The sequence below is a fragment of the Mesoplodon mirus genome, assembly GCF_964341445.2.
Source record: "Mesoplodon mirus genome assembly, chromosome: 16".
Classification (NCBI taxonomy): Eukaryota; Metazoa; Chordata; class Mammalia; order Artiodactyla; family Ziphiidae; genus Mesoplodon; species Mesoplodon mirus.
In genome coordinates, this window is record NC_138992.1 from 75,385,165 (window position 1) to 75,405,990 (window position 20,826).

The 20,826-nt window shown below is 44.8% G+C and overlaps 1 protein-coding gene across 5 annotated transcripts in view; it reads left to right on the top strand.

The window, feature by feature from the left end:
- ATP6V1H (ATPase H+ transporting V1 subunit H) overlaps positions 1 to 8,542 on the top strand; it is an 82,265-nt gene extending 73,723 nt beyond the window's left edge. For all 5 annotated transcript variants that reach the window (XM_082601759.1, XM_082601757.1, XM_082601758.1 and 2 more), the window contains 4 exons: positions 1,659 to 1,784; positions 3,955 to 4,056; positions 5,754 to 5,867; positions 8,064 to 8,542. In XM_082601759.1, the coding sequence (XP_082457885.1) occupies positions 1,659 to 1,784; positions 3,955 to 4,056; positions 5,754 to 5,867; positions 8,064 to 8,124 (403 nt within the window). In that variant the 3' untranslated portion in view covers positions 8,125 to 8,542. The remainder of the gene's footprint in view (positions 1 to 1,658; positions 1,785 to 3,954; positions 4,057 to 5,753; positions 5,868 to 8,063) is intronic.
- The last annotated feature ends 12,284 nt before the right edge of the window (positions 8,543 to 20,826 follow it).

The window sequence follows — 20,826 nt, forward strand, 5'->3', positions numbered from 1 at the left end:
AGTGCAGCCCATAAGCTCAAGCCCCAAAAGCTTTTATAGAGATGGGAGCTGTCACCCTTATCAGTGGTTTGTATGGAGCTTTGTGGAGGAAGGCAGATGATTTTTGTCTTTTTATAATTTCAAATATGAATAAGTTGTTTGTAATATAATAGGCCAGCAATAGGCTTGCAATTTATACAACTTCTATTTTATTATGTTTATTTTTAAAAATTATCATTAGTTCTTCTGTAATAATGATTTGAGACCCTTTTTAAAAAATAAATAAGATTAGTGATAGCTTTCTAAGTTATTTATTCCATGCTAGCCAATTGTTATTATTTACTGATTTTTCATGTTGAATTTGGTAATTTGAAAAATATTGCTGTTTACATAAAGCTAACATGGTGATGGGAACAATTGAAATAGATTTGTCTCTTTATGTTGTTACAGGTTTAGCATATTAGTTAAACAATATTAGGTTACTTCTTATACTAAATAGCCTTTCATTAAATTACTACTTTATTTAACAGGTTACTCTGATCAGCTTAACCAGTGAAGAATCTTTGTTATACTGAATTATCAATGAGTATTAAATGGCTGCTTCTTTTTGAAAATTTTACTTGAAAGAAAGTACAAGCATATCTTGTCACTTTGTTCACTGGCTAACCACATTAAAGCAGTTTTATATTATGAAGATTTGAATAATTGTTGCTTGATACATAGTGAATAATTTTTGAATTAAAGTGCATTTTAGTTTGTTACATGTACAGAGCTTATTGTTTTTAATTAATCTGTAGTGGGCTAATTCAGTTAATGAATTACCTCTGCATTGTTGGTAGTCACATTTAAAAATATCGTACTGAGGTATGTGTTTTTATTTTTGTAGTGTAGTATCATGGTTTGTCATTTAAAGTATAATAGAATATACTATTTTATTTTGTGTTAAAGTAATATACTTTACATAAATTTATCTTTATGTATCTAGTGGTCTGGCAAATACAGTGTTTTAAGAGGCATGGTAGAAACAATGCTAGATTATCAGATATTTAATTTGTTTTTATTTATTTATTTATTTATTTATTTATGGCTGCGTCAGGTCCTCGTTCCTGCGCACGGGCTTTCTCTCGTTGTGGCGAGCGGGGACTACTCTTCGTTGCTGTGTGTGGGCTTCTCACTGCGGTGGCTTCTCTTGTTGCAGAGCACGGGCTCTAGGCGTGTGGACTTCAGTAGTTATGGCACGCAGGCTCAGTAGTTGTGGCGCACGAGCTTAGTTGCTCTGCGGCATGTCGGATCTTCCCGGACCAGGGCTTGAACCCATGTCCCCTGCATTGGCAGGTGGATTCTTAACCACTGTGCCACCACGGAAGTCCCTATCAGATATTTTAATGATGTACATACATTTATGTGTATATTAAGGTTAGAATTTTGAAAGCAAGTGCTCCTTTTAATATCTCATGGTGAACATTCAAATTTGACAGGAGTACTGGACCTTAATACCCTGAATAAGTTTCACATGATTTATTGAAGATTAAGCCATTTAAACTTGTTTATAGGTAATATTTGAATGTACAAAGGATGATCAGTCTTTGTAGTTAAATATTTAGTGAAGATGTTTTATTTTTTAAAACTTTGGAGTATCTATCTCTCAGATTCTTATAAACTTTGAATTCTTTTTACAGCTCATTTGATGAATATAGTTCAGAACTTAAATCTGGAAGATTGGAATGGAGTCCTGTGCACAAATCTGAGAAATTCTGGAGAGAAAATGCTGTGAGGTTAAATGAGAAGAATTATGAGCTCTTGAAGTAAGTTTGAAAGCCAGTTTACACCCTGAATAAACCCCCATCCTTCCACATGCTCGTGGACACCTTTTTGTCCCTCTTAAAGTTTTTAGATATTCCATGGTTTTAATTTCTATTTTCTTGCTTACTCATGTGGTTGAATACCTTTTCGTGTGCTTATTGGCCATTTGGATATCTTTTTTCCCAGGAGAAGTGCCTGTTCAAGTTTTTGTTTTTGTTTTTGTGGGAATTCTATAGGTTTCTTGGTCATATGTATTCATCACAGCTCTTCTTCTACCATATCAAATGCCACTAACTCTTTACTTTTGATGTAGCTCAGTTTGTTATTTATGGCTAGTGCTTTCTTGTGTCTGGTTAAGAAGTTTTTGCCTACCCAAGGTCCTGAGGATATATACTTCTGTGTTATCTGCTAGAAGCTTTATTGTTTAACCTCTCACATTTAGGTTTCCATTCTGTGTGGAATTGGTTTTTGGGTAAGGTGTATAAGGTAGGTCAAGATTTGTTTTTTTCGTTACATGGATATCTAATTGAACTAGCAACATTTATTGAAAATAACATTTTCCCCACTGCTTTGCACGGTTCCCTTTGTTATAATAAAGATGACCTAATATGTGCAAGTGTCTTTCTTTCTTTTTTACTGAGATACAAGTCACATACCACACAATTCACCCATTTAAATTGTATAAATCAGTATATTCACAAGGATGTGTAACCATCAACACAGTCAATTATAGAACATTTTCCATCACTTCAAAAACAAACCCTGTATCCTTTAGCTGTCACTTCTCTGTCCAACCATCCCCTCAGCCCTAAGCTTTTACTTTCTGTCTCTATGGATTTGCCTATTAGGAAAATTTCATGTAAATAGAATCATATAATATTTGTTCTTTTGTGACCAGCTTCTTTCATTTACCATAAGGTGTTCAAGGTTCATTCATGTAGCATTTAGCAGTACTTTGTTCCTTTTTATGGTCATATAATATTCCATCATAAGGATATATTACATTTTATTTATCCACTCATTAGGTGATGGGCATTTGGGTTTTTATGAAAAATGCTGGTAATAAACATTTGTGTACAAGTTTTTATGTGGACATACGTTTTTATCTCTCTTCCTTGAGTAGACACCTATGAATAGAATTGCTGAATCATATGGTAACTCTGTTTAACCATTTCAGGAACTACTCAACTATTTTCCAAGTGGCTGCACAATTTCATATTCCCACCAGCAGTGTATGAGGATTCTGATTTCTCCATCTCCGTGTCAGCACTTACTATTGTCTGACTTCTTGATTCTAGCCATTTTAGTGAGCGTGAAGTGATATCTCATCATGGTTTTGATTTGTATTTCCTTGATGGCTAATGAATCAGGCATCTTTTCATGTCCTTATTGGCCATTTTATATCTTTGGAGAAATGTTTGTTCACATTCTTAGTTCATTTTTTTAATGGGTTGTCTTTTTAGTGTTTAGTTGTAAGAGTGTTTTTATATATTTTGGATGTAAATCCCTGACCAGATAATATGCTTTGCAAATATTACCTCCCATTTTTGGGTCATCTTCTCAGTTTTTTGATAGAATTACTACATATATACCTTACTGTAACTGTTAAAATTAATAGACTTTAATTTTTAGAATAATTTTAGGTTTATAGAAAAATTGAAGGGAGTACAGAGAGTACTCATATACCCTCTCTTCCTCCACCAGGCACAGTTTCCCCTATTTTTAACGTCTTGCCTAAGTGTGGCACGTTTGTTAATTGATGAACCAATATTTATACATTATTTTAACTGAAGTCCATAGTTTACGTTCAGGTTCATGGCTTTCTGTTGTACAGTTCCTGCTGTGTCACAGTATCATACAGAATCGTTTCACTGCCCTAAACACTCCCTATGTTTTCCCTTCTTCCCTTTCCCTGATATTGTGGGAATTGTGGGTGGTGGACGTTGTGAATCTGGAAGTGACCTGTTAATGTGTGTATAAAGGTTTGAAAGCTGCTAACTTACGTGCAGTAAATCATGTGTAGTGTATCGTGTGTAGCAGTGAAACCTGTAGAAAATACAGGTATATTTGTAAATGTCTATTTTCAGGAAAGTATTGGCATTATACCTTTGCTCTGTTGTGCTCTAGAAAAGAATTAGAAATCAATCTCTCTTTGTATTAAATTTATTTCAGAATTTTGACCAAACTTCTGGAGGTGTCCGATGACCCACAAGTCTTAGCTGTCGCTGCGCATGACGTTGGCGAGTACGTTCGGCATTACCCGCGAGGCAAGCGGTAAGTGAGGAGCCTTGGTCTCACCGGGGTGTCCCGAGGCGTTCCGCACGGGGTCCTAGTTCATATGCTCCTGTAAAGTAGCCTCGTTCAGCTGAGGAGCTGACGGGGTGAGCGGAATCAAGGTGACCGTAGTACTGGGAATCGTGATAAATGATAAACCTAATTAAAGATGGGAAGTATGAAAACCTAAGCACGCATGTATAGTCCTGTTGTGCAGTAGCCAACGGACATCACACCAGAAATTGCATGTTCAGGGTTTTCTTTGGTTTGTATGATTTAATTCAAAAGCCATTTTGTTAGCGCTGGTGATTTTTAAATTATTATTTGTGGTTACATTGTTATTGACCTGAGTAGGTTCCAAGTATAAAAGGAAATATAACACGTGTAAGAAAAGTCACAGTAGATATATAGTCATGGAAGGATGTGTTTCCAAGTGCTGAAGAGTGAGGAATTCCCTCTGGGAGGGGACAGGTAAGGCTTTGCAGAGGCGGTGAGGCTGGCTCGGTCATGTGAAATCACGTAGGTACACTAACAGTGAAAGGATCGGAGTTGAGGGAGAAAGCGTTAAATGAGACTGAGGCTGTTGTATGCTGTTTGGAGAAGCTTGTTACATACCTGGCACGTATCAAGCACTCATAAAGTTTGGGTATAATTATACTGCATTATTTTCCTCAATTCAGTACGTTTTTTTAAAAAAGATGCTTTAAAAAATAAAATATAAAAAGGCGTACAGATAAAGCCTCTCCCTCACCCCTGACCCCATGTGCTCATCTGCAAGGTTGTCTTAAACCACCAGAAGCCCTGCTGCACTAAGGTGCCACTTGTCACGGACTCTGGTGGCGATGTCACTCACCAGGCAGCACCGACCGTAGCTCCCACCCTCCCAGGCTGGGGTTAAAGACACTCGCCGGCTCTTTGCACGCCCCCGCCTGCCCCGCCCCCCCCCCCCAGAGTAGCAGAGAACCTCCTTCCATTCGTGCAGCAAATAACCATTTTCACTTTGCTTTTGTGTCTGTAGTAACTGGGTGTTTCAGGGGGTTGAGGGGGCAGTGACAGAAAGCAGTGCTGGTTGTCAGTCTTCCTGGTGTTCTTGAAAACAGGAATCTTCTCATTTGTTTCACTGCCTACCAGGTCATGTGGCATGTTCCATCATTACAGGAGAGGGCAGATATCTTAACAAATCAAGTCTTTTTCAGGAAATTAACATGGCTCCTACGGGGTGCTTTTTAACCTCGTGTTCTCTGCTGTCTGCATCTGCTTCCGTATCTGGTTCACAGCATGGCAACTGCTGGGCTTAATATTGATCTGATGTTATTTCAGACATAAGGTGGTATTCAGTATACTGGTTTTTAAGCAAGCCACAAATACTGGTGATAAAGAAGTTAATACTCAACTGCCTATAGAACATTGTAATCTAGATTACTGCAACAGTCCAGGTTGATGATATTTGCCCAGACTAGGACATGAGAATAACAATTGGATTTATCATTAGGGATTCAAGAGAAAATATATAAAAACTTTAAATCTGTGCTTTGGAGAAAATGATATTTTAAAAAAGACACGTGTGTTGGTTTACTTACCTGTATGGTAACTTTTCTTTGTAAAACCACCGGGCAGTTCGGAGTTGGGGCTTTCTGCTAACAGCTTGCATTTGAAAGTAACTGCAGCGTCTTCACCACGTGGCTTCTGGCCCCCAGGGTCATCGAGCAGCTCGGCGGGAAGCAGCTGGTGATGAACCACATGCACCACGAGGACCAGCAGGTGCGCTACAACGCCCTCCTGGCCGTGCAGAAGCTCATGGTGCACAACTGGTAGGTGCCGCCCACCCCCCGCTGCTCTGTTGGGCCTCACGTCCCCGTCCAGAAGTTCTTGTGGAAAGGCTCTGATGAGTGGTGGCTTTTAAAAGCAGTGATTTTGATTAATACCTAGAATTAGATTTTAGCCGTTCAGAGCAGTGATGTGATAATTTAGAAAAAACAGCTGCATTAATGTTCTGAAGAAATGTATATTCAAAGTACTAGTATCAGAAACAACTCCAGAAGTAACTAAAAGGACCATTACGACATAGGTGAATAAGTTTTTTGAGAGTTGAATGGAATTCAGCAGGACTATTGATTAGAGACGCTACAATTTTGCAGGGTTTAACTGTTCGGCGTACGGTTAACCTGAATGGATTTTTACCAGTTCACATGAAAACAGTAAAAGCTGATCGATCAGTTAAGATTCAGCTCTCACATTTCATCCGTTATAGCCTTTTGCTTTTGAAGTAGTAGCCAGAGTCACGTTTTTCCTCTTGCTTTTCTTTTTTAAGTCAAAAGTATTGACCTTTTTGTACTCAAAACAAGAAAACTTAGAGTGATTACTTAGATACAATGGTGAACCATCTGTGTCCGTGAGCGGACAACGCTGGACTCCCTCGGCCGTGGCTGTTTTAGCAGTAGGTTGGCCGTTCCGCGCTCTTCTGCGCTCAGAGGCCTCTCTATTCCCCATCCTTGGGAAAGATGCGCTGACGGTAACGCTACTGGTAGTTCAAAGGACAGATTGACGGCACGTCCAGATGCTTACGTGTGAGGGATGCAGGCAGATACAGGGTAGGAGAGGATCCAGGACTGCCACCGTGACATCGTGCATCAAGTGTTAGGATCCTGCCACTTCAGCACTTTTCTCATGAGTGCTGACATCTATGCGTTCTTCCAGCACCTGCTCTTTGAGCACTTAGTTTGTACCCTGTTCCGCTAGGCTCCAGACGACAGGTGTGATGGAAGTGGGTGATGAGAGATGGCCTTTCTGAGTGGTCCAGCAGCCAGGCTGAGACAGTGATGGAAAGGAACCAGTCACCCACCTCCAGTGTTGGGGGTTGGATTTCAGGTGGAGGGAACGGGAGGGGAGAGGACCAGGAAGCAGGAGGGAGCTTGGCTTCTTTAAGAGCAGCGCCTGGAGACATGTTTGGATGTGACAGCTGGGGGCTGGGAGGCGGTGCTAATGGCAGCTGGTGGGTCGAGGCCAGGGATGCTGCTCAGCCTCCTGCATTGCACCCAGTCCCCACCACAGAGAACTGTCAACAGTGCTGGGGTTCAGAGGGTCAGTTGAAGGGGTGGGTGAGGCCAGGATGAAAGGAGATGGGCGAGGCGAGGTGGCCGGGATCTGATCACGGAGGGTCTGGTGGGTGCTTCTGTTGGATGAGTTGAAAGCCATGGTTCAGGTTTTGACAGGGGAGTGACAGGATTTGATTTGTGTTTTGAAAGGTCTCACAGGCTCCTCTGCGGAGAGTGGGTGGTTGGTGGTGGGCGTGGCAGCAGTGGTATCTGTGTGCAATTTAGAGCGAAGTACACACAGAGCACTCGAATGATTTTCTGAAGTAGAACGCCACCTAAAACGTTGGGAGACCACTGCTCTGAGCCACAGCTGCCCCGTCTGTAAAATGAGAATACTGCTTCTCGGCTCTCGTGACTGTCCTGTGGATTCCGTAGGACCATCTTGGTGAAGGTTTCAGACTCTGCCGGTGCGGAGTACGTGCTGGGTAACTCGTAGCTCTGATGAAGTGGCGTGATTCTGGATGTTACTTTCAGTGATTGTTCTCATGTGCTCTCGTGTAAACCCTCAGAGATAAACACTTGTACTTGCTAACGTCAGGAAATTTGCTTCCCATGCATCGGGCCACGTACTTGGAATCATACGTATGTTGATTTTGAACTTGTTAGCTTGCGGAAGTGGCGGCAGCTGACACGACTCTCTAAACAGGACAGCGGACGTTGCCGGCGGTCGGATGCAGAGTTACTTGTGTGTGTGTGTCATGCCTTGTGCGTCTGTGGCTCATGGAGTGTTTAAAATTCATACAGTACAGGTACTTTGGAAATTCGGACAAGATCAGTTTTCTGGGGCTATTTTACTAGTTTTTAGATGTTAAAGTAAGCATAGACGACAGTGTATATTGTCCTTCAATTTTGAAAGAGATTCTTTGTTGTTTCAGTTCTAATCTGCCTTGCTATCTCCTTCCTGTGTTTCAGGGAATATCTTGGTAAACAGCTCCAGTCTGAGCAACCGCAGGCGGCAGCTGCCCGGAGCTGAACGGGCGCTCGGCCTCGGGGTCTCCAGCCGCTCCTTCACCTGGGGCAGAAGACCTGGAGTGTGAGTCTCAGTGATTAGGGTCAAGAACAAACAATTTCTCATTTTACGTGTCATTTTCTTCTGTTGTGTAGCTTTCCCCAGTGCTGATTTCAACACGAGTGTTTGCCCATTACTTTGTATTAAAGTAGGCGCTTCCTGTATCTAAGGAAAATAGTACTGTTACATATACTCCTTGTAACTTCTGTATTTATTGTTCTCTGGGAGTGAATGTAGAATTATTAAACGATTCTCACTCCAAGTATGTTCTTGTCTTTCTTTGTTCCTGACTTGGCCTTTAACACAAATACCTCTTGTCCCAACCAAATTAGGAGAATTGTATTTGCAAAATAGTGAATGGTAAATAAATGTTTTGAAATTATATGTATCTCTGTCTTCCATCCGTCCATCCATCCATGCGTCCGTCCATCCACACATACACACTGCGGCAATCCTCTGCTAATATTCAGAGAACTTTAAAATGTTAAATTAACTCGGTGTGATGCTGTGGTCTAGAAGATATTACATAATTATTGACTCTGTTCCCCACACTGTACACATCCTACTTGCGGCTCACTTATTTTGCACCTGGAAGTTTGTACCTCTCTCTCCTATTTCTCTCCTCCCCCATCCCCTCCCCTCTGGCAACCACCTGTTGGTTCTCTGTATCTACGACTCTTGTTTCTATTTCGTTACATTTATTTGTTGTTTTTAGATTCCACATATAAGTGAAATAATACAGTATTTGTCTTATTCTGTCTGACTTATTTCACTTAGCATAATACTCTCTAGGTCCATCTATGTCGTCACAAATGGCAAGATTTTCTTTTTTTTTATGCGTGAGTAATATTCCACTGTATATATACACCACATCTTTATCCATTCGTCTGTTGACGGGCGCTTTGGTTGCTTCCATATCTTGGCAGTTGTAAATAGTGCTGCTGTGAACACTGGGGTGCAGGTATCTTTTTGAATTAATGTTTTCATTTCCTTTGGTTAAATACCCAGAAGTGAAATTGCTGGATTGTATGGCAATTCTGTTGCTAACTTTCTGAGGAAACTCCGTACTGTTTCCCGTAGTGGCTGCACCTATGTATACTCCCACCAACAGTGCATAAGGATTGTCTTTTTCTCCACATCCTCGCCAGCACTTGTTTTCTCTTTTCTTATTGATAATAGCCATTCTAGCGGGTGTGAAGTCATAGCTCATTGTGGTTGTGCTTTGCGTTTCCTTGATGACTGGTGGTGTTGAGCGTCTATGTCTCTCGGCCATCTGTGTGTCGTCTCTGGAAAAACAGCTATTCCAGTCCTCTACCCATTTAAAAATTATTGTTAACTTGTTATATGGTTTAAAAAAATTTTGTTTTGGAAAACTTCTTTTTTGGGTTTTACTGACCCTTATATTTTAAAAGATGTGTGAAAGGGACATCTCACTGGCAGGTAAAGCTTGTTCCCACACCTTGTACCTGGACAGTCACAAATACCAGATTTATAGAACATACCCAACTGAAAAAAATCTTCACACTTCCTGTTTAGTCACATCGGAGTAATTGAGGTGAGTTTATATATAGTTAAAATGTAAATAATTTTGTACCTTCTAGGTGTCAAATCTTGGAAAGCACAGAGCCAAGTTTTGATGCTTTTGATTTATTTGATAATTGCTTAAAAGGTGCTCCATTCTCATCCTTTGCCTTTGAAAACAGAGAATATTTGAGACTAAAATTTGAAACCATTCAAAGTTAGTAGCTGTCAGTCACTTTCCAAATCTGAACTTTGTGATGAAATCACTTTTGAGTTCGAAATTTCTCCCTTCTTTTTATTTATTTATTTATTTTTTGTGTGTGTGGTACGCGGGCCTCTCACTGCTGTGGCCTCTCCCGTTGCGGAGCACAGGCTCCGGACGCGCAGGCTCAGCGGCCATGGCTCACGGGCCCAGCCGCTCCGCGGCATTTGGGATCTTCCCGGACCGGGGCACAAACCCGTGTCCCCTGCATTGGGAGGCGGACTCTCAACCACTGCGCCACCAGAGAAGCCCTAATGATGGTTTTAATTAAGGCTGAAAAGAGTATTGCCGCACATGCCTCCCTCTGTAGACACATCTGTGTCCCTCCCAACTTTACCCACACACTGCCTCCTGGATCCGGGGCTTCTCTTGACACCCAAGCCCACCCCCTCGGTCCCATGCAGGGGGAGGCCAGGTGGAGGGGTTGGGGCACTGCCCCTGCTCCATAGGGGCCGGTCCCAAAGCTGAACTGGCCCCAGCCTGGCCCCCAGAGCTTCCTCCTGGTGCCTCTCTGGCTTCTCTCCGGGCACAATCCTGGTTCCCTCAGTTCTCCTACTAGACTCCTCAGAGCCACAGCATTTCCTCCAAGAGGCCTCCCTGGCCCCAGTCTTGCTGGCCTCTCCCCAAGGCTTCGAGCTCTTGAAAGCAGAGAGGGTGTCTGACTCCCTGCCCTGCACCCAGCCCCTCAGCAGTGCTGGGTAAACAGAGGTGCTTGATTTGCATGTGAACGATTTACACCAGAAGTGGAATGACTTTCCCTAAAAGAAGCCTGTGGAAGAGTCGATGGCCACTGGCCACGTTCAACAGCATTTACTCTGTCAGTAGAGGGGGGAGGGATTCCTGGACCCAACTCCTGGCTGAACCTCAGGGAGGTCCTGGCGGGGGTGGTCCCCATAGAGACGGGGGCTCAAAGTGCAGTGAGGGGCGCCAGGCTGTGCCGAGCTGCCTCAGGGGCCCCCAGCCCTCGGCCTTGGAGAAAGGCAGTGTTCAGCTGTCGGATGGCAGAGACTGAGCCATGAAAGGAAGGGACACTTGGGGATGAAATCGGCTTCGTTTTTAAGTGTCAAGAGGTGGGCAATGAATTGCTTTCTTCCTTCCTCAGGCAGGAGGGCTGGGAGGACTTGCGGTGGGTGAGCAGACCTCCTACGAAGGATGATACTTGCCATTGTGCTTCCTGGGGCTGAACACTTTTTGGAGGTGCAGTTTTCCATCAACAGAATGGGGTCAGTAATGCCTATTGGATAGCGTTGTTATGAAGATGACATGAGGTCATGACTTTGGGTTATTACAGGTCCTGACCCAGAGTTGGTGCTCAATTGCTAACTCCAATGAGCAATTGTCTCCTTGTAAGAGAGAGGCTCGCCAAGCTGGATGACCCTTCACAACTATCACGTACAATTCAGTTTAGAATCAGGTTTGGGAGCCATTATCTGAAGCACTCATGGGTCTGTAATTGTCCATCCTATGCTTGCTCATGACCTACATTTTCAAGCTGAGTGATTGTTTTCCTAGTTACCTGCCAACATCCGCTTTTTCAGTACCACTCGGCCATTACCATGGCTACGCTACTTTAGGTGAATAAAACGTAGATGGTTTCTTTTTAAAATTTCCATGAATGCAAATGGGTTTCTGGACTCGAACATCATGGCCTCGTTTTGGTCACTGATTTGTGGGTGGAGGTCGTGAGAGGTCATTTCCGATAGCAGGTTTGTTTTTTTCTAGAAAGTTTACCCCACCGACGAAGTCTCTGCTCTTCCTTTCAGGGAAGGGGACAGTGGAAATGACACTCTGTACCCTTGCTTGCTGGCTTTTATGTGCGCATCTGGACAAATTGAAAGCAGAGCAGAAAGCAGCACTCTCTTACCCGTTTCAAAGGTGCGGGAAGATAAAAACATCATTTGAGATGTCAAGTCACTCTTCTCAATAGAGGAAGAGAAATTGTGAGCAGCATAGAAGGGAAACTGGGGCAAACAGACAGAAGAGCGCGGCGAGGCCGAGCCGTGGCCCTGCCCTTCAGGGTTTCACGTGAGAGACGCGAGGACGGACAAAAGTGGAGGGAAAGGCCGCGGGTTCTGGGCTGAATTCCGTGGTTCTGGCTTGGGACCCTTGACTAATGATGACCCCCTGTTCTTCAGTTTCACAGATAAGCAAGCTCATCAAGACAAATTATTTGTGCTGGTAAATAATACAGATAATTAAGGCCAATCAGTAAGCACACATTGTATTTTAGTAATAATTTCTAGCGTAAATGAAATTGCACCATCACACCCATGCTTGGCACTGGGGAGTGTTGATGGAGCATCACTGGTAGCTGGCGGTCCATTTACCTGCTCTCTTAAACAGGGGAAGGGGGTGACCCCAGGCCAGCGGTGGGAGGGCCGGGGGTGTGGATTGGTGTGTCCTACCCAGTTCGGTAGGTGCCACTGTAGTTAAGAGATTAGGTAAAGTTGCAGTGTGTGGGGGGCATGGGAGACGGATCACAAAAGCCAGGGAATGGAGTCTAAATGGATCTTTAAAAAAGGCCAGGGAGGGCTTCCCTGGTGGCGCAGTGGTTGAGAGTCCGCCTGCCGATGCAGGGAACGCGGGTTCGTGTCCCGGTCCGGGAAGATCCCACATGCTGCAGAGTGGCTGGGCCCGTGAGCCATGGCCGCTGGGCCTGCGCGTCCGGAGCCTGTGCTCCGCAACGGGAGAGGCCACAACAGTGAGAGGCCCGCGTATAGAAAAAAAAAAAAAAAAGGCCAGGGAACTGTGTAGAAAATTCAGCTTTTGAAGCTAAGAGTCTGAGAATCAGGGAAGAGAGCCGGGACAGCTGGGATCAGGAATTGCCCGTGGGGTTTGCTGCGGGCTCCCAGCAGGGGGTGGTGAGTGGTTAAAAGGCCAGGATGGAGTCCGGGGTCCTTCCCAGGGCACAGCAGCCGGAAGGCAAAAAATTCTGCAGGCTCACGATCACGGTCTTTCTGGCCAGCTGAGTGAGGCTGACCGACTATGCTGTCCGTGCTCAGTGTAGGGGTTTCCTTACTGGTAACCCCCCCAGGGGGCACACTCTGGAGCATTCGCGGGCACCAGTGAGGCATCCTGCTCCCCGCTGTTCATGGTCCTGCAGCGGCTGGCGTTTTACTTGTATCAGCCCCAGTGACGTTGCCCAGAGGACCGGTTCCCCACCCTCGTCCTCACCACGCGTCATCACACTTTTTGTCCTTCGCCAAAGTGGGCTGTGGAGCAAGTCAGCTTGGGCCTGAGTCCTGGACATGCCACTCGCAAGCTCTGTGACCTTGGGCAAGTGACTTAACATCTCTGTGCCACTGTTTCCGCTTCTATAAAATGGTGAGACTGAGGGTACCCAACTCACAGGGCTGTGATTAGCAACAGACGTCACAATACTTACATGACCTCGGATAAAGCTCATGTTAAATAAATCCCATCCATTAGTGCCCGATGACTCTGCCAGTTCTCCGAGTCTTTGAAGTGTAACCAAACACACAACATCCTCAGTAATCGGACACTTGCAGCACGCATGGCGTGGGAGGGTCCCGGGCTGAAAAATCTGAGGACTTGACCGGGGAGGTAAGACTTGGTTCTTTCTTCATTCAGCCCCACACGACGCAGCGCTGAATTCCCGTCAGCCGTTGATTTGGTCCCCGGCTTTCTTTCTTTCTTTCTTTTTTTTAAAGTAAGAAAACAATATTTATTCATTCATTCACTCACTCAATGAACATATAAGTGCCTACCATCTGAGGCATGGTATGATCTGGAATCTAAAATGAAATGATGTAGTCTGTGCCCTCAAGGGTTTTTAAGACAGTCAATAAATAAGTGATTAAAAGGCATTGTGGCAAAGGTTAGGAGGAGGCTCTACTAACCTTTGTCACGGGAGGGGTATAAGGCAGGGGATCGGGAAGGGCCTCCGAGAGGAGACGCGGTCTGGATGGGATGCAGGAGAGGTACTGCAGGTACTTCCCTACGGCTGCAGAGCCAGTGTGGGAAGACGGGGCGGAGCTGGGCGTGGAGCGTAGAGCAGAGGTCGTGTGAAAGAGCGCTGCCTCTGTTCTGAGAGCCATGTCAACCCCCTGAAAGATTTCAGGAACCCGGTCCCCCGCTTTCAAGCCCACAGCGCCCATCTGTCTCCACGAGGGAGATGCCTTGCTTCCGCCCATGATCGCTCATTCTAATCTCATTGGCTGGCTCGGAGTCTGCGCTGCTAGGCAACGCTTACTTTCTCCGTGTCCCTTTTGTCCTTCCCATGCAGCTCGGTAAGGAGCTCAGGAGCTCCGCAGCCAGCGCAGTTCACAAAGGCAAATAAAAGAGCGAACAGGGAGGGCGAGGGGAGCGAGCCGTCCCGGCCCCGCTGGGAGGCCCTGAGCTTCTGGCCGTCCAGGCAGCAACCCGCTGGGCCAGGCAGCTGCCCGTCACCCTGGCGATGCCCAGGCCTGTCCAGAGCCCCGCTCTGTCCCCGCTGCCACCTGCTCTCCTGTCCTGGGACTCAGTGTGAGCCTTCCTAGTGGGGCAGCATGGGCTGGAAGTCCCTAGAATTTGCCCAGTACAATGTGTGGTAAAGGTCATTTGGAGAGCGTGTAAAAAGCTTTTCGGCCCAGGAGCTGGTGTGGCCTCAGCTCAGCTTGTTTTCTTCTGGTTCTGCCCAAGCTCTGAGCCAGCCCTGCTCCAGGCTGGGCTCCCCAGGCTTCTCCACCTGCAGGGGGGCCGGCTCCACCCACCTCCTTCCACAGCATCCGTGGGACTGCTTTCTCTGCAGGAAGAGGCGGCTTGGAGGTTCTAAATGTTCTAACATTTGTTTTCTGTAAAGCACAGGGGAGGCCCCTATCAGGAGCCACCCAAGGGCACTCCCTCAGCACTCTTTGTTCCTGGCCAGATGGGTTTGCACCCCCAGGCTGACCTTGTTCACGGAGGGAGCACCGCCTGACCCATCCCACTCAGCTGTGAAGCCAGAGGCCGGAAAGGTCCACTGTCCCACAGCCAAGCAGAGGCACCAGTGTTCTCTGCCTTTCCAATCATGTGGCTGAAGTTCCGGGAACCAAGGGAACCCCTTTACCTGCCTGGGTCTGGTGTCTGCCTCTCTGTCTCTCTCTTCTGTTTTTGAACTGTAAACAGATTTGTTTCTCAAATATTAGATACTTAAAACATTTTTACAGATACTTTAAAGATACAAGTACTATCACAATGATGATAATCACACCACCAGATACTCGCCACCCCCCACTTCCCCTCCAGCTAAGGAAGGTGCATCACCAGGCGCTTGCAGGACTCCTGAGTCTCCCTGGGGCCCCTCCCCTCCCTCGCCTTTGCGGTGACCAGGATCTTGAATGGTATGTTTAGCGTCCCTTGCTTTTCTTCCTGGTTTACTTCAGGTGAATACCTAATCGGTGTATTCAGTCTTCCACGCTTTTACATTTTATATAAATAGAGACACATGGTAAGAATTCTCCTGCAACGTATTTTTCAAATGTCAATCTTTTCCAAAGATTCATCCACGTTGATGAGTATAGCTGCTGCGTTCCTTCTTTTTCAGCCTCTGCTCTATAAGGACGCCCTGGGTGAGTGAACCACAACGTGCTTACCTTTTCTCATTGGTCTTTGGGTCTGGCTACGTTTTCTTGCCTCTTCAGCCAGTGTGGCCACGGACTTCCATTTTCTCATTGGTCTTTGGGTTTGGCTATGGTTTCTTGCCCTTTCAGCCAGTGTGGCCATAGACTTTACTTCCAGAACTCGGGTGCACAGGGCAGTAGTTTCCCCAAGGGGGCAGTTCTCAAACTTTCTGTTCTAGGACCCTTCACATTCTTAAAAATTGTTGATGGAAGGGCTTTTGTTTGGATGGGTTATATATAAAAAATGTTTATGTTTAATATATCAAAAATTAACAATGAGGATTTCCCTGGTGGTCCAGTGGTTAAGACTCCGCACTTGCACTGCAAGGGGGCACAGGTTTGATCCCTGGTCGGGGAACTAAGATCCCTCATGCCACATGACGAGGCCAAAAAAAACAAAAAACAGTGAATGATTTTTTTTTTTTTTAGCCACGTTGGGTCTTCATTGTTGTGCACAGCTTTCTCTAGTTGCGGTGGCTTCTCTTGTTGCAGAGCACGGGCTCTAGGCGCGCAGGCTTCAGTAGTTGTGGCACACAGGCTCAGTGGTTGTGGCTCGCGGGCTTAGCTGCTCTGCGGCATGTGGGATTTTCCTGGACCAGGGCTCACACACACGTCCCCTACGTTGGCAGGCGGATTCTCAACCACTGCACCACCAGGGAAGTCCCAACAGCGAATGATTTTAAAATATTAATTCATTTAAAATAGCTATAATATACCTGTTACATGTTAGTATGAATAACATTTTAATGAAAATAATTATATTTTCCACAACAAAAAAGACATCTCTGTAAAAGTCCCGGAAGTACAGGGTTGGAGAGCTTTGGGGTTGGTGAACACTCCCACATGCCGGAGGGGTGGTGACCCCAACTCCTCGGGGACAGATGCTCCTGTGCTCGGAGCCCTTTGGGACCTCTATGTATCTTTTTATGTGGTGGGTCATCCTTCGTCATATCCTTTATTATATAATGTACTGGTAAATATAAGCAAGGCTTTCCCTGAGTTCTGTGAGCTGTTCTAGCAAACGATTGAACTTGAAAGAGAGAGTAATGGGACCCCTGATTTACACGCAAGTTGGCCAGAAGTGTGGGTAAGCTGGGGACCCCACTACTTGAGACTGGCATTGAAGTGGGGTGGGAGTCTTGTGGAACTGAACCCTTAGCCTGTGGGATCTGACGCCATCTCCAGGTAGGTAGTGTCAGAATTGAGCTGAGCTGTCAGATCCCAGCTGGTGTTGGCAAATTGGTTGGTATGGGAAAAACCCCACACATTTGATGTCAGAAGTGTTGAGTAAGCGCAGAAGTGCTTTTTCTTTTCACAGAGGCTGCTGGGAAAGTGAGCCAGTACTGGGGACCGCCCCCCGTTGCTCAGCCTCTGTGCCGTATGCGTCCTGCTTGGTGGGGCTTTAGGAAGAAGGAATAAGAGGACACGAGGCTACGAAATTTGTTTTTATTTAAGGCTGTCACCAATTCTTAGTTGAATGTTGGCTGGGATTTATTTGTAAACGGGCTTCCACGTTGTTATAGACCGTTCTGACTTGTTTAGTGCCCTCGGGGTTTTATCAGCTGTACTTCAGGAAAAAGTGGTGCTGTACGTCTACCCCCTGCATTGGCCGGGTAAGCGTGGTTTGTGTGGAAATCACTCGAGGACACTACCCGCCGGGTGGCCCAGAGGTCACAGAAGAGAAGGGCTCACAGACCAAATGAAAGTGCTCAAATCACATGGTTTATTCAATCAATTTAAATCACAGTGAGAAGCAAGGGAAAGAGAAGGGCAAATTAACACACTTATTATGCGTTATATAAGATGTTATGGAAAAACCCGAACGAACTTTTGGGCCAACCCAGTAGGATAGGGTGCAGTCTCTGAACATTGGGGTGCTCTGTGCTTCTCACCTGGGACCAAATAGGTGTCCCCAGTGGGCAGCCAGATGAAGACCTCATGAATAGTAAGTAGTCATGTGAATTCAGCACTTCCTGAATATCCAGTGACTCTTGTATATTTGTTTTATTAAGAATATTTAGGACCAAAGTACCCCAGGGGTATATCTTGGAACTTGCATGTACTGATGTTTAACACAAGGTCTACTTACTACTTATAGTTCTGTGTATGTTCAACAAACTTTTTGCTTATAAGCTTCTTATCTATTTAAAACATCTTAAAGAGTTTTAGCTGTGTTTGGCAAACTGCAAATTTCTTCATCTGATAGAATTGAATGTTCTCAAAGCAAATGCACATTACAGTTTGCACAATGGCCATTTCAGGAATCCTAATTTGTTTGTTTTAAGCAAAAGCAAGAAAAACAAAAACAAACAAAAACAAAAGCAACATGTCTCTTTGTAACTAAGGCAGTTAACAGTTGTATCTAAAAATTGAGCACGTGTGGAGTCTATGTTATTTTCCTCAGTCTTGTAATCAGCCAGATCTGTGTTGTCTGGTGGGTTAGCTGTTGACCCACATGGCTCCTAAGTACTGGAACTGTGGCTGGTCTGAATTGAGATGTGTCTTAAGTGTAAGATATGTACCAATTTCAAAGACTTAGTATGAAAAAAAGAAAAATATCATAACATTGCATAATTTGTATGTCAATTATATATTGAAATTATAATTGATTACATTGGATTAATTAAAATACTATTAAAATAATTTTGTCTATTTCTTTTTACTTTTTAAAATGTGGCTTCTAAGGACTTCCCTGGTGGTCCAATGGTTAAGACTTCACCTTCCAATGCAGTGGGTGCGGGTTCGATCCCTGGTCGGGGAGCTAAGATCCCACATGCCTCGTGGCCAAAAAACCAAAACATAAAACAAAAGCAATATTGTAATACATTCAATAAAGGCTTTGAAATGTTCCACATCAAAAAAAAATCTTTAAAAACATAAAATGTGGCTTCTAGAAAATTTAAAGTTACTTATGTTTCTACTAGCATTATATTTCTACTGGAAGGCACTCCTCTAGAAAACAGCACCATCTAATTACTTATTAGGTTTTGAAACACACCCATTAAAATGGATTAAAAATTCCCCTGTTTGCTTTTCCAGTTTTTCTTAGCTTACTGAGACATTTGACAAAGTTGCCTGCTCAAGGAGGGCTATTCCTGTATGAAAAATCGGTTACACATTTTCAGATTATAAGCCAGTGAGGGATCTTTCTAAGGTTAAAGCCTCTCAATTATTCAAAATTCATCTAATTTTTTTTTGCCCTCTCTCTAACTTTACCAATGTGCACTTGCTCAACATAGATAAAGTGTAAATGTTTCCTCTGGTGGAGTTTATTCATACAAAATCAGAAGTAGAGTTGTGGCTTCAACCCAGTTCAAAAACTGGTCAGTTATACTTTACATGCTCTTCTGTTTGCCCTCTGGTGGGGTTCATTTTTAGAAGATGTTGGGGGTAGGTGTTTATTAATTAATTTATTTTTGCTATGTTGCGCCTTCGTTTCTGTGCGAGGGCTTTCTCTAGTTGTGGCAAGCGGGGGCCGCTCTTCATCGCAGTGCACGGACCTCTCACTATCGCGGCCTCTCTCGTTGCAGAGCACAGGCTCCAGACGCGCAGGCTCAGCAGCCATGGCTCATGGGCCCAGTCGCTCCGCGGCACGTGGGATCCTCCCAGACCAGGGCTCGAACCCGTGTCCCCTGCACTAGCAGGCAGACTCTCAACCACCGCGCCACCAGGGAAGCCCGAGGCTTCTTTTGAATTGTGTTTGAATGCCCCTGCTTTTTTTTTTTTTCTGCCTCAGACTTACCTTGAGATGGGCAAAAAGAGAAATGAAAATCTACAAGTGATAAGTAAACTTGGGAACCATATAACCGAGAACAGAAGAGGCTGCTCATAAGATTCTTGCCCATATAACCTGGCATTTAGGCTTCATTTTTGTCTGCCACTCCGAAGGCACAATGGACACTGCTGGGTAAGTTTCTGAAGCTGTTCTGAGCTCAGTCAAGAAGGCACAGTAGGGACAAGATGGGCATTTAAAACGTGACCCTCTTTGCCCTTCCTCTGCAAGCAGTTGTCTTCACAGTTCCTGTGCAGAAGGCTCACTACCTGTAGTTGGTGGTAGATCAGATGTTTGGAGGCTTTTAGCTCGCCTTTCAGTTTTCAGGATATATAATTTCAATTATATACAGCGATTCCTTAAAAAAAGGGCCGGGGAGAGGAAGTGTGTGTAAGATGCTTACATTCATTAATGGAGTCATAGGTTTAAGAAGCTCAAAGTATACTCATGAAGTTGACTCTATAGGGGATATGGAGCTCTCTTGCTTTTTCGGTGTCTAAGAGTTAAAGGAACCACGTCAAAGCTACAGTAAACCCTCTCAGACTGAAGACACCGCTGTCACCCTCGTGGTTACAGCCGTGCTCCTGCTCCTGCTGGGAGCTCTCAGCAAGTGTGGGAGCCCGGTGAGATCATTATCTGTGCTTGTGCGTGATCAGTGCGCGTGTCTCGGGCAGATCAGGAGGTGGCTGATGGAGGCCTGTCTGGATGCTTCTGGGACACCACGTGGTCTAGGGCCCCTCTTCTCCTGTCTCACAGCATGGCTGCCGCATCCAGAAAGTGGACTGTTAGGGAATATTGATTTCCTGGAAGAGGACTTGGTGACCCGAGGGAGGACTGTTTTAAACAAGAACTTGGACCTTGACCACGTTTGTCTTAAACAGGGCAGACATGGATCTGGGGACACCAGGAGAGCAGGAAACTTGGATATGATGAGAAGGGGGACCCGGCAGCAAATGAGAAAAAGAGTGAAGCTGTCTCTTCCATTAAATCTGGGATCGTTCATCCTCCAATACCGTGTCATGTCCTGTTTCAAAGACCTTCCCACATGAAGATTTATCACTTTTCTAGAAGCCGTATGGAGTGTTCCAAGTGATTGCACAGTAAGTGTGAGGGACATTTGCCTATTTATTCAGGCATGCAAGGTTTGCTCCTGAAATGCAGGCGTTTGTTTCTAATCATTTCTCTTTTTCTCTCCCTTTCTGTACTTTCACACCCAGAACCTCCCAATTTAAAAGGACATTGAGTGAGCTGCCCATTATTTAAATCATCCTCTGCATGGCAAAGCCCTTGAGTGATTTGGGGTTGGGAGGAGGTAAGACGAAGAGTCCATCAATTTCTTATTTGCACATAGTGTCTGACACGTTAATGAACCAATCCAGAATGACTAATCATAATCTTTTCACGTTATAAAGTATATATCTCATAGCTGTAGTCATTAATGCCAAATGAAATGAGGGCTAAATGGGGATTTTAGCCGTAATCCCATTGTAGTGTTCCTCAGGGATATGCAT